The sequence below is a fragment of the Hyperolius riggenbachi genome, chromosome 7 (genome assembly GCF_040937935.1).
Source record: "Hyperolius riggenbachi isolate aHypRig1 chromosome 7, aHypRig1.pri, whole genome shotgun sequence".
NCBI lineage: Eukaryota > Metazoa > Chordata > Amphibia > Anura > Hyperoliidae > Hyperolius > Hyperolius riggenbachi.
The window spans coordinates 242066719-242081374 of record NC_090652.1 but is presented as its reverse complement, the minus strand read 5'-3'; the positions used below and the strand labels follow the sequence as shown (position 1 = coordinate 242081374).

The window sequence follows — 14656 nt, the reverse complement described above, 5'->3', positions numbered from 1 at the left end:
GGCTTCTCTTCATAGAACAAAACAGACAGCTCTGAAGAGAAAATATCTATACAGTGTTTAGGGATAAATGTGACCTGAAGTGATCAAAGTGATTAGGAGTCTATCCTTTGCAAAAATGGATTGGAGTGTTACAAGTCTAAAGATACTTTTTACTAAGGCCAGGTCCACGCTAGAACATCTCCCTCATTCAGAGGGTCTCCGTTGTGCCCGTTGCATTGAGCACGTCACACATAGCATGGTTATGTGTGACGTGGGATCATTGCGTAGTGTCCGGAATTACGTACCGCACAACAGAGCATTACACTCACCGCAACAGATACCCTGGACCTGTTGGAAACAAGCATTTATGGACAGATCCAATACTTAACATGGAATCCGTGATGCAAATGTGCATCAGCACAGGTGCCAGTGGAAAAACTGCCCTCAATGTCCACACTATGTTTAGTGCTCCTTTCCTTGTGCTTTGTGTCCCCACTGTGACCCAACAGCCTTCCCACAACTTTTGAGTGTAGATGCCTTAATGCATTGCGATGATGCCATGTAATTGGCTGTACCAAATTTCTGCTGTAATCAATCTTATCTCAGTCAGCCTGGCTCTATTTGGTACATTGCCAAGGGGAGGGACTTGTTATCTTCCCTCCCACAATCCTGCTCCTCACTGATTGGCTGAGGGCAGTTCAGTGTGACACGAGATTGAGAAGGAAGATACACCTGAACATCAGGATTGGCTTCAGTTAGAGGTAGTAAAGAGGAAAAATGCCTGAAACAGTTTCATCTACTATATAAAATTCCCTGAAATCAAAACGTGGACAGTACAATACATGTTATGTAAGTACTTTTCTACTTATGTTTTTTTCCTGGGATAGTATGGCTGTCCCTGCTGCTATAAATGAACTTGCAAGGCTACCTATATTGGCAATCTACCTACAGATTGCCAATACTGACAATCTGTAGGCTAGCAATGTTAATTATAATCTTTTTCCCCACCAATGCCTCCTACTTTTCCCCTGCCATATGCCCTGTCTTCTTAACGTGGACCTGTAAGAAAAAAGTGCTCCTGTTGGGTACTTACCTCAGGGAAGGGGGAGGCCTTTGTATCCTAAAGAGGTTTCCTTCCTCCTCAGTAGAGGGGATCCAGCGCTGGGAGCTCCAAAGTTCTCCTTGTCGGTGTGTGTGCAAGTGCAGTAGCTGCTCCCCGTTCAGGCTCCAGCAAAAACAGCCAAGCCCGATCGCGTCTAATCTACTGCGCAGGCACACTGGTGGTACCGTATATACTCGCAAGCAAGCCGACCCGCATATAAGCCGACCCCCCAACTTTTATCTAAAAAAACAGGAAAAATGATTGACCCTCATATAAGCCGGCGGTAGGAAATGCTGGCCGCGTGATCCCCCCAGTGTGTCACAGTATAGCTAGTATTGTGCCCAGTATAGCTAGTAAAGTGCTCAGTATGGGTAGGTAGTCCCCCAGTATAGCTAGTAAAGTGCCCAGTATAGCTAGTATAGTGCCCCGTATGGGTAGGTAGCGACCCAGTATAGCTAGTAAAGTGCCCAATATAGCTATTAAAGTGCCCAGTCTGGGTAGGTAGTCCCCCAGTATAGCTAGTAAAGTGCCCAGTATAGCTAGTATAGTGCCCCGGTATAGTGCCCAGTTTGGGTAGGTAGCGCCCCAGTATAGCTGGTATAGTGCCCAGTATGGCTAGTATAGTGCCCAGTATAGCTAGTAAAGTGCCCAGTATAGCTAGTATAGTGCCCCAGTATAGCTAACATAGTGCCCAGTATGGGTTGGTGGGTGGGTAGTGCCCCTCCCCGCTCCTCCCGCGGCCACCGCTGCCATTACCTTAGCCGTCGCCGCTTCCTCTAACCCCGTCCTGCTCGTACGGTAACTAATTCACAGCAGCGCGCCCCACGGTGGCCGCTGTGGTGAGGGAGGAAGCCTAGAGAGAGCAGCTTCCTGTAGCGGCGATGTGTATCGCCGTTACTATGGGAACCGCACTCTATGGTTTCCTCCCTCATCACAGCAGCCGCCGTGGGGCACGCTGCCGTGAATTAGTTACCGTACGAGCAGGTCGGGGATAGAGGAAGCGGCGCTGGCTAAGGTAATGGCAGCGGCGTCCGCGGGGGGGGGGGGGGGGGACGGGGGGTGGTTGCGGACCACAGGTGACTCGCAAGCAACTTGCTTGCGAGTATATACGGTACTTTTTAAATGATAAAAGTGGTACAGTTCTCAGCAACTATATTTGTTTTCCTTTACTGCAGTGCTTGAGTTTAGGTCTTCTAACTGCTCACTTTTTTCACTGTAGTGGTCCTTTAAACAGTTGAAATTTGACAGTAGGAAAAATGGCAGTTGAAAAATGACAGTTGGAAAAAGGGCACAGTTGGAAAAAGGGCACAGTTGGAAAAAAGGCACAGTTGGAAAAAAGGCACAGTTGGAAAAAGGGCACAGTTGGAAAAAGGGCACAGTTGGAAAAAGGGCACAGTTGGAAAAAGGGCAGTTTTTTACTAAACACCTTTGAAACGAAAAACCACAGTTGGAAAATGGCAGTTGAACTGTCATTTCCAACTGTCATATTCCAACTGTTTTTCAACTGCCATTTCTCCAACTGTCATTTTCCCACTGCCATTTTTCCAACTTCCAACTGCCATTTTCCCAACTCATTTTTCAACTGCTGTTTTTCTAACTGTCGTTTTTCAACTCCTTTTTCATCTGCCATTTTTCCAACTGCCATTTTTCCAACTGCCATTCTCCAACTGTCATTTTTCAACTGCCAATTTTCCAACCAAACGTTTTCCACCAAACTCACCCAGCGAGCGGTGAAGGTAGCGATCTGTCCCAAACCGGCCGCTCCAAGAGTCCATGGTGACATAGACCCGCTCGCCCATAGAGTGATCGAGTGAATGGGCCACGTTTGCCACCACAAACTGGTGCAGTGCTGGGATGGCCGGGCTGGAGAAGTAGTGGCAGCTGGGGTTTCACCACTCTGGGATCCCATACTGCAGGAGCATGTAACTCCCCCTCCTGCACATGGGAGTATGGCAGCAGCTGGAAGCACATGGCCCAGGCAAGCAACCTGTTCAGCATCCAGATGTGCCTGTGGCCAGGTGGCAGAGCCTTGGTCACACCCGGAAAGGCCCGGTGCTCTTCTGCTGCTCGACGAGCAGGACGATGGGCTGCTGCTGATGGACGCGTATTGGTTTACTTGCTCTGACCACTACCACGACCATCAGCATCTTTCAGACTCTTAAACTCCTTAAGGTTCATACACACATCAGACCATAGTCTTTGGAAAATGAAAGATCACAGACCAATTTTACCCTCTTCCATGTAGTATGAGAGCCATACCTTCACAGTCTATTCTATGGAGTTGAACTCCCCAGACAGAAATCTTTGCAAAATGCTGCATACAAAGAAGCTGTAGACATTTAATGCAATTTGCAGGAACTGATCTTTTGCAGGAACAGATCTTTTGCAGATACTGATCTTTTGTGTCTGTACAGCATCCGTGTGTGCAGCATCTTGCAAAGATTTTTTTCTGATGGGGAGTTCAGCTCCATAGAAAAGACTGTGCAGGTATGGCTCTCATACTACATGAAGGGTGGTAAGATTGGTCTGTGATCTTACATTTTCCAAAGACTATAGCCTGATGTGTGTATGAGCCTTTAGAGTCTTGTGCTGCGTCCTCAAGTGGCTCTGGAGGCTTGAAGTGCCCATCCTAGACGGAGCCTGACCTCCGCTCAGAGTGGTTTTGCAGGTATTGCACACTGCAAAGCTGTCATCTAGGGAGGAGAGATGGAAATAATTCCATATTGGGGAAGTGAATACCCCCCTACTCCTGGGTAGGTGCCCGTCTCCCTCTGGTTGGTGGTTGTGGTGGTGGCTAAAGCAGTGGGCTGTGGCTCTTGTATTCCATGCCTCCTGCTGGCCCTGCCCCCGGCCGCCATGCTGCACCTCTCTGCTAGAGTCTCCTGCTTGCTGCCTTCGGGGGAGAACTCTGGCACGTACGGACGGTCCAGAACCTCATCATCCTCCTCAAACTTCTTCTCCCCAAACAATTCCTCTGACCACCCAATCACCTCTTCCGCCACAACATCTGCTGGATCAGGCCCCTCCTCAGCCTCAAAATCAGGTTGTGCTAGGCCAAGCACAACCTCCTCCACATCATAATCCTCCTGACCGGTCTCCCCCCATCGCCATTAAGGTGCTTGTGGATGCTGGGCTTAACAGCAAGCTTAGTGGAGGGGGAGGCCTTTCTGTAAGTTAAATCCACTTACACTTGGTGGTACTTGACAATTTTCAGGCAATAAAAGTGGTACAATTAGTGAAAAGGTTGAAAAGCCCTGCTTTAGGCAACTGCAAAAGTAAGTCTGTTCTTTGTTTGTTTTTCACACAAAAATGTAAGCAAAAAAAAAAAAATAAATAAATTTGAATACTCAAACCACAGGTTCATTTTAATTTCCTGCCAGTGGTTTATAGCGCTAAATAAGCTTCAAGAACTGGCTGATCGCATTCTGCGCAGCAGATAAGAGATTATCCATCTCGGCTGCTCCTGAGAAAAGCCAGATAAAACTATCAAACTATTTTGTCCCCATTCAGTTCCCAGCTGTTTCTATAAAGATCAAACTAAAAAGCTTAAAAAGAAAATGGAATCCAGAATACAAAAAAACATTCCCTTCTTCTACAACACACAAAAAAAGTCAGATATTGTTGAAGCACAGAGTTTGGATGTTTCTATTTTTCAAGCCCAACAGTTAAAAACGGAAAGTACAGCAGAATATCGAATGGAAGAAGCACAATGCTCTCAGTGTTTCCAGCAGTTCACATTTCAATCCATAATTCAAGGCCTACAGCTGGTAACAAAACACAGAGCTGACCTTTTACACCAACCAATTATCAATCACTGCAGTTTCGGAGCGCTGAACTGCGTGTTGCCAAACAACAGAAACATTTAAAACTGTTGCTGTTCTCTCCTGAAGCCTTGCACTAACAGCTCCCTATATACATAAGAGGGGCATTCTGAGGAACAAAGATCAGCTGAAGAAAAGGGTCACTTAGTGATGTTGACGCCATCTAAACGAGAGGGGACAATGGGGTATCTAACGGATAGTTTTGTTGGAGAAAAGAATTCTTCAAAATACGTATCAATGTGAAACTGGTACGATTAACATAAATAAATAAGCGATATGCTGTTCCAATGGCTTTAAGGCTAACTATTAATACATTTAAGTCTAGTTATTTACTTGTCCCCTCCCCCTAGCCGCAAGAGCAGTGCTGCTTAAAGTGGAGCTGATCTCTTGCAAAGGACAGAAGGAAAACAGAGAGATGCACCCTGTACGTATTTAGGGCCTGATTCACAAAGCCGTGCAAAGTACCGCGATCGCGGCACTTTGCGCTCGCAAAAAAAGGCAGCGAACGGCACTTTACGTGCTAACTGTTTAGCACACCCGTGCTAAACAGTTTGCACGGCTTTGTGAATCAAGCTCTTAGAGAGTTTAGCCTGTCTATTCCCCCCTCCTCTGTGACTTATCACAACTGTAATTTGAGCTCTTCAGCTGTGTCAACTCAGGAATCTCCTCTGTTACGGCAGAGTAGCTAATTTGTAAACACAGGATGTTAACAATATGTCCGCTTCCATAAAAGCAGGAGGTAGACAGACTGCAGATTTATTGCAAGATTTGTATCAGCTGTAACAAAGATTTTTTCTTTAAAGGTTGTTAGGATGTTACTTAACTTTTAGCGCAAAGAGGAAGTTCTGAGTTCAGGTCCACTTTAATGATAGGTTCCCCTAGGATACATTTAAAAAGGCATCCCTAAAAAAAAGGACGTGATGAAGCTGTTGAGCGGCTGCTTTGCAGAAGAGAACTGCAGAGCAGCAGTGGGTTTGTGTGTGGGGATCGATATACATTTGTCTAGAGATCTCTGGAAAAATGACTCCTCCTCCTGATCGGTTATTATAAGCTGCACAATGCAAAACTTACAGCAGGTTGTGCCAGAATATTGATGGACCCAAGCCTTTGTCCATTGCTTGTGCATTAACCTGAATATGGATGGGGGCATCTAACCAAAAAATATAGGAGATCTACTTTGCTCCACCACCATCAAGACCTCTTATTGATGTTTGGCACCAACTTCAGCCTCACACTATATAGTATAATGCTGGGGCATGTAGTCTGGCCTCTACTGTTCTTTCTCTTTGGAAATCACAGGATAACTAACCCTCCAGCTAAATCTACAGGAAGCTACCTATAGCACCGTGGCAAACACATTTGATTCATAAAGAAGATCTTTTGTCTACCACTTTGCTTCTGTATTGGACTTCCATTTTCTTGTTTAATTCTGGGTTTAGTTGAGCTTCAATGATTGATTGTTTAAAGCAGGCCTGAACGCAAAACTTCCTCTGTGCTCTAAATAGATAAGCAACAGCATAATAACCTACAAAGAAAAACATTTTCTTGTTACAGCTTACTGAGCTCCTCAGAGATGCTGCACTGTGGTCATTTCCTGGTTTGCTGGGAGAACAGAAAGTGTTAAAAATGGTTTACATATTAGCTACAACTTCGCAGACCGCTGGAAGATCAAATTACACTAGCTATTGCTTTCTGAGAGGGGAGAATTAGACAGGCTGTACTCTAAACACACGCAGAGTGGATTACGCTGTGTTTTCCCATCTCCCCTGGGCAAGAGTTCAGGACCGCTTTAATATAATTATTTTGTTTATTGTGTTGTAAAGCTGTGTATTCTAGTGTTGTGTCTCTGCTGGCTGAAAAAGGCTTTGTGAAAATAAAACCTGGAATGCCCAGTGTTTTCCAGTTGAGATACACACTGCCATCCATATATTTATATGGCTCTCCCGAATAAGTAGTCCCATATGTTTTCACACATAACTTTGGTAGAGTCGTTGCATCTAAAGTGTTTCTGCGATCATTACATTAACGAGCCTGCCAGACGAGAGTGAGCCATAAAACTGTCAAACATAAAAGACCGCCTGGAACTCTGGCCACAATTTTCTCCAACAATATATTACAAATTGGTTATAAATATTTCATCACAGCTAATAAGAAGTCATTTAGTGCATTAAAAGCTGTATTTAATAAGCTTATTCATTTTCAGGTTATCAGATGAGGAACAAAGAGTAGTACATAGCAAACAGCATTTTAGTACATTTTTACCAGGGGCGGAAGCCAATTGGGGAATAAAACAGATGAAGAACGATAAAGGGATGAAACAAACATAAAAAGGCACTGATGGCGAGTCATTGCCATCAGAGACTTTTTCAAGTCAATGTGCTGAAAGGAAAAAAACGATGGTGTGCTTTCAGTGGCAACATATTGTGAGTTCTTTGTACAGCATAACATGAATATTGGAGGCTGCAAGTTTTGTATAGAGTTCTAGAATGTCCGGAATAATGACGGGGATGTCTGCTATGCCCCCTAATGGTCAAGAGCAGCTCTGCTGGGTAGAAGAAATTCACGCAGTTAATGGGGTAGTTGAAGTCTGGGAATGAGGCCTTAAAATACCCTTAGGCTACTTTCCCACCAAGACGTTGCGTTTTAGGGGACGTTATGGTCGCATAACGTGCCCCTAACGCAACGCATGGTGGTGTTGAAGTTGGACGTCAGATTGAGTCGCGTTATGCAGCTCTCAAAGCAGCCACTCCAGGTTAGTGATAGGAAGTCTGGATCTTTTTAAGGATTCAGATCATTTGAATTGGATCATTGAAAAGATCCGGATCTTTGAACCGAATCATTTGAATCATTTTACTAGGGAAGCAGACTGGGTGAAATGACTAGCAGGACAGGACTTTCCCTGTACTGTACATTCTGTATGTTCCTATTTCTTCCAGACAGACATCCACTGCGAACCGAATCTTTCATTGTAATGATCCAGATGACTCGAAAAAAAAATCTGGATCAATTGAACGATTCTTCATGATCCGGACAACACTACAGTCCTACCACGAGTCACCACAGTGCAGTGAATATTAATTAGCCATGTGGCTGGCTGCGGAGGAGTGGAGACCTCCTCCTCCAACATTACTGAGCATGTGCAATCAGTCTAACGTGGCTTAGCCCAGTATAACGTACAGCATGCAGCACTTTGTTTAAACGTGCTGCGTTACTATGTAACGCAACGTGGGCACTGTGAACAGCCCATTGATTTATCCTTGCTGTGAGTTAGGCTGCGTTGGCAGTAACGTGGGACTTTAACGTCCCACTGTGAAACCAGCCTTAATGATTAAAGTGCAGAGGGTGCCCATGCATTAATCGATTTTGCAGTTTGATCGACCTTCCGATTCTATAATTCTATCATATTGGAAGAAGAATCGGTGTAGCAACATGGCCGCCCAAAACACTACAAAAACCCCATACATACCTGCCATAAATCATTACTCCTACAAAGCAAGAACAGTATTATTCCTCAGGCTTTAATGGAAATTTATTTCTATAGTTATTTCCACATTTATTCCCTTAGGTGGATGTGTCAGCTGGCCAGAATGAGTGTTTCAAACTTCTGCATTTATAATTACAAATGTATGAATGTATGAATGGTTATTCCTATTGGATGCCCTGTCTGGCGACACCTCCCATTAATTATTTCAACATCCTGCCTTGCTGTATTGGATTTGTTAGGAAGGATGAATTACGGTTTAGCGGTCTGATCTCCATAGATGAAAACTAATGAGAGGCTTGTCATTTCCAAGAGAAACACAGATAAGAGCCGGCTACAGTGCAGAAAACAGCATAATGATGGCTATTGTATCATTATTACAACTACACAAGTTCATTCAAGGACACCGAAAAAGAAATGTAATTTCTTATGCATTTATCTCAAACCCAATTCTGTATTTTTATTTTTCCATCTCAATATTAGATAACCTGTGGTGATTATTGACTTGTGTCACATTTTTCAGGCAGCTCTGCTTTCAGACTGTCAGCAGGTCACAGAGATCTTGCACCGGGGAAGAAGCCTTGGGGCACAGCAGACGCATTTTATCTTAATTGCTGCTACAGGTCGTGTAGTATGAGTGACAGGCGTGGTGGGAACGGCAGCGTGAGCGGTGTGCTTGCTTCATTTATCCACCTGCAATTTCACTCCAAGCAATCCTAATGACTGAGGCAGCCAATACCACAACGCCGGTTCCCCTTTGTGAGCAGCTAATCGTGATGACATGCGAGCTAGCAGAGATGAAAGTATTCTGGAAGCAGATTAGAAGGCCGTGCGTTTAAAGGAAACTTGTTCTGTGAAAACTGTGGAAGCTGCCATCGCTCGTCTCAGACCTGTTCAACCCATCTACATAACTTGGCTCAACACAACAGCCAAGACTTAAAAAAATCCCATTTACTCAGTGGGCATACTGATCTTAGGTGTTCCTACTTGCCAATCAATGACTTATAAACAAGCATCCATCTATCCATCAGGTAAAGTTGCAGCAGCTGATCAGCATACTTATTCTTGGTGATAAGCAGTAATTTTGTACTGGATAACTACTTTTTGGCCATTCTGACCCTTGATATTGAATTGCTCATATTGACCTATCCCGATTTCAAAGCACAGATAAAATTAAAATAACCTCCTTAAAGGGAACCTTAACTGAACGGAGGGTAAAGAGTTTCACTTACCTGGGGTTATTACCAGCCCCCTGTAGCAGTCCTGTGCCCTCGGAGCAGCTCTGGAATCCTCCAGTCCCCCGCTGTCACTTAGTTTCGTTTTTGACGACTCACCAGTTGGCCGGCCGCCATGCGTATTATTGGACGCATTCCCTGCTCCTTCTCATAGCCTTAATGTAACCCCATCACCAAAACCTCCTCCATTCTCACCTAAGGGGGTCTTAAACCTCCCATGAATGCAGTGTGTCCTCAAGTCACTTAATGTATGACTGCTCTGTGATAGCATCCAACCCTACTCCCCAAATATCTCAGCTTTCAACAACACGCCCCAATCTCTCAACTTCAAACCTAACACCCCAATCTCTCAGCTTCCAACCCTATGTCCCAATTTCTTAGCTTTCAACCTTATCCCCCTAATCTTTCAGCTATTAACTCTCCCACCTTCCAACCCTATGCCCCATTCTCTCAGCTTCCAACCTTTATGCCCCAATCTCTCAGCTTCCAACCCTACTCCCCAATCTCTCCGCTTCCAACCCTACTCCCCAATCTTTCAGCTTCCAAATCTATGACCCAGTCTCTCAGCTTCCAACCCTACCCCCCAAATCTTTCAGCTTCCAACCCTATGCCGCAATAACTCACCTTCCAACCCTATGCCCCAATCTTTCAACTTCTTGCCTTACGCACCAATCTTTGATCGTCCTGCCTTGTGCCCCAATCTCTCACCTCCCAACCCTATGGCCCAGTCTTTCAACTTGATGCCTTATGCCCGAATCTCTTACCTTTCAAACCAAACTTTCACCTTATGATACTTTACTATGTGTTCTCCTTTACTGCCAGCAGTTAAAGCCCATTAAAGAGACTCTGAAGCCTCACAAAAGCTCCCTTTTTACTTACAAATCCTCTTGTGCAATATGGTACTAGCTGAAACGCCACTATCCCGCAGCTAAACGAGTCCGCTTTGTCCCCCAAATCCCTGGGTCAAAATCCGGGGATCGCTTCCTATAAAAGGCAGGGCTTTCGGCTCTAACCCTGCCTCTAGGCGCTTCAATCTGCTCCGATCGCTGCCTCTCCCCGCCCCTCTCAGTCTTCCTTTACTGAGAGGGGCGGAGAGGAGGCGGAGATCTGCGCGCAGATTGACGTGCTTGAGGCAGGGTTACAGCCGAAAGCCCTGCCTCCCGGGCAGCAAAATCCACAACCAAGAAAGTCGTGGATTTTTGCCCCGGGGATTTGGGGGACAAAGAGGACTCGTTTAGCCGCGGGATAGTGGCGTTTCAGCTAGTAACATATCGCACAAGAGGATTTGTAAGTAAAAAGGGAGATTTTGTGAGGCTTCAGAGTCTCTTTAAATGCTCTAGCCCCTTTAATGAATAAAAACTATATTTGTCCTTGGAGTTTGGTATTCAGTATTGTTATATGATGTGCTACAGTACCGCATATTCTTGCAGACAAAAAGACAATGGTAATGGTTTACCTGGAGCATGAGGACTACGGTCTTTACTATATTCCATTGCGATTTCCTTCCATCAACAATGACCGTGAACCCCCTGGCTTTACATTTATCACTGCAATAAATAAATAAATACATTAGTGAGTCATTTATAATTTAGATCAATTTATTAAAACTTCAGAAAAAATGTCAAATACAAAAAATAAAAGTATTTTTAATTGGACACATGTTCATGTTCTAGAAGACATATCACTAACTCAGTGACTTCTACATAACTGAAGAACTAAGAACTAAGTAAGAGTGGCGAAATGTCTCCGAAAAAAAGTGTGTCCAGCTGAAGTTACACTATTTAGTCCATACACACGCTCAACAGCGGTCTTTTATGCTTTCACAACTTTTGTTGTGAAACAAGTTGAAACACCTAAAAAAGTATTCTGCTATTGTTCAAAGAGCTGATCAGACTGATAAGAAGTCAATCCATCTGTTGGGTTGACTTCTTATCAGTCTTATCAGCTCTTTGAACAATAGCAAAATACTTTTTTTATTAGGTGTTTCAACTTGTTTCATAACAAAAGCTGTGAAAGCATAAAAGACCGCTGTTGAGCGGGTGTATGGGGCTTTAGGTTATCTATGATTGGGTAAATAAGATTGTTCACTGAAACCTCTGTTGTGTTTCTTTTTCAACCTCTATGCCCCCTTTTCAGAGACTTCTCACTACTTTTTCTTGTGGCACGCAAGTCTCTGCTCCCAACTCCCATCTCAGCATGTGCGGCCAGAGGAGAGAGAGTAAGTAGTTCTGGAGTCCCAAGCACATTTCCCCCATAAAAAGGAATGTGTACACTACTTTGCTTCTGTACATTGTTTACATTTACTTACCGTCTTGACTCCTTTTTGAATTTGCCTTGTTCAGTTTAAGGTTTAGCTGGGCTAAGAATTTAAAATGCTTTCATTTCTAAGTGCCAATATTGTGACCCCCCACTGCTCCTTGTGGTGAACAAATCACAGCATGGCCCTTATTTGCAGATTACATAGAACTGCTCTGTCCAAACTCCCAGCCACCGCCTCTGCAGAAGGGTGACTGTGCGACAGGCTATCTAAATCCTCTTCTGCATCCTGATTGGGACGAGTCATGAGCATTAGCTCACCGATACCTCCCTTTACTTCCACTGGCTCAACATGGGAAGAAGTAAAAATTATTCTCATATTACCCCAATGGGGGCAGGGGAGTGATGGTCTGATATTAAAACATATCAGACCTGACAGGGGCCTTAATTGAACCGTGTTGAGATCTTTGGACGTGTTAGCGGGATTAGGAAGAGCATTCTAAATTACGTGTGCTTTGTAAGAACAGGTATATTTTAACATAAGAAATTTTTAGTTGTTTGCCAAAAGTATTGCACTGAATGACAATACACATTCCAGCAAAGTGTGTTGGTATTCTCGCCAGATCAAAGAACAGAACAACTTGTTCAGTAATGTTACAGCAGCTACCTGCACTGTTCTATCCAAGGGAACAAAGTATATATGACATTCACAAATAATGCCATATAAATGGTGAAATTAAATGTAACCCTTCTGAGGAATAGTAACCCTTCTGGGGAATAGTAACCCTTCTGAGGAATGAAAGTATTACAATTACCAAAGAAAGGTTGTCATAAGTCCAGAGCAAAAAACAAGGAAATGACCTTATCCATTGCTCAGTAAAGAAATGCTATGATGAAAAAATTACAATATGTAAAGTACTTGCATCTAAAATGTACATTTTGTCAAGAGTAAAGTGCACTGCAGATTATTCCCCCTCCCCCAGTTATTTTCATTAGGCATTGTAATCAGACTGCTCTGAACCATTTACCAATCTATTTTGGAGGAGTCCAGCTAATTATTTTACTTGTATAGCAGTGGTACAATTCAACTGCCAGAATAACAGGCATGGAAACTTATTAAAAGACGCCTGTAGTGAGAGAAATATGGAGGCAGCCATATTTCCTTTTAAACAATACCAGTTGCCTGGCAGCGCTGCTAATCTATTTGGCTGCAGTAGTGTCTGAATCACACCAGACACAAGCATGCAGCTAATCTTGTCAGATCTGACAACGTCAGAAATACCAGATCTGCTGCATGCTTGTTCAAGGTCTATGGCTAGAAATTTTGATCCCCATCTTGTTTCCTTATCTACAGAGAGTGACTTTTAATCCTGAGTGAGGACAGGTCTAATCTCCTCACCTGCCTGTACAGTGGTTGCCTAGGCGGTAACCCACACTTGTGAGTATATACATTATGTACACCTTTCATTACCACTCTACTGGTTTTGCATACTACACCATATCGGGCTCTCGGTGTTCCTTTTTTCTTTAAAATTAGAAAAAAAAGTTCTCTGTCCAAATATTTCTGGATCTAATTATGCTTATGACTTGTTTGACGAATTACAAGTTGATTCTCTGCCACCGATGAATCAGCCTTGCGCTGTGCAGCGTATGATAGACTTGTATGAAAATAGAAGGTGCAAATTGAGCAAAAGGAAAAGCCTTTCTTGTTTGATTTATGGACTGTGATTTTTGGATTGTATGATCTGTTTTAACGTCAAGTAAAATTTACTGTTAAATCACATCAGCTGTTCTATGCAGTTGTACTTTTTCTGACATTAGGCATGATTCACACAGCTTTTTCAACTGTTTTCCTATGTGTTTACCTTATCTATGTTACATTTTTACAAGTTGTTTAGGTGATACCGAACTGTACAAGATTTCTTTGCAAGCTTTCAAAACGAAGATTCTCTTCAGTCATGTTTCAGAACCATACCTGGTTAGTCATTAAAAGTATCACGTAAACAACTTTTTTTATGTCTTCGGATTCTCTCCATAACTAACACCAGACCACACACACAACAGACATTGTAAAATCTTATCTCACTCTGATTGTTCGTTCTTAAAATGTATCAGTGATGCCGGCATCTTTTCTGCTGGCAAGGGAAATTACAGAGGGATGTCCCCTTCCTCTACCCACTTTGTGTAGTGAGCAGGAACGTCAGCTGACCACCCAGAGTGCTCTGGGGGAGTAGGCTGCATGGCATTATAGCCTAGGCTAAACATCCACCTGGAGGGTGGGGTTTAATACCAATATACATCAATTTATACTTATAAGAAGCATTTCTGTTATGGAACTCGATGCTTGAACTAAAATAATTAACGTAAAAATGAGTATCCTGCATTATTTTTAATGTTCTGCTAGGAGTCGTTGCTCTTTAACGCCTTCAGCAGGGCTTCTTCACATCATGTGAGCCTGCAGCTGTATTGGAATCATATTACACAAAAAATGTTAACATCTGGGCAGTCCACTTATTAAGCCATTAAAGAGAATATAAATATCTGAGTATTCCCAATAAGAATAGTTTTGCTTTAACAGATGTCTCAAGAGTATCCAAGTTAAAGGAGTGTAAATGCAAGCAGATACAACAATTCCTCATTAATACTAATAATAAGCTCAGCTAAGGGCAAACAAAAAGTCAATGGAAACAGGTGGGCATGCAGAGCTGGTAAATAAGAGGAAGTCATATTTCATGGAAAGGAAGGGAGGCAGCTCGTTATAGCAGCTGCACATACAAATAAA

General features: G+C 43.4%; 1 protein-coding gene across 1 annotated transcript in view; it reads right to left on the bottom strand.

Moving 5' to 3' along the window:
- SESTD1 (SEC14 and spectrin domain containing 1) overlaps positions 1-14656 on the bottom strand; it is a 203110-nt gene that overhangs the window by 80188 nt on the left and 108266 nt on the right. Inside the window, exon 4 of the mRNA XM_068245429.1 lies at positions 11075-11165. Within this exon, the coding sequence (XP_068101530.1) occupies positions 11075-11165 (91 nt within the window). The remainder of the gene's footprint in view (positions 1-11074; positions 11166-14656) is intronic.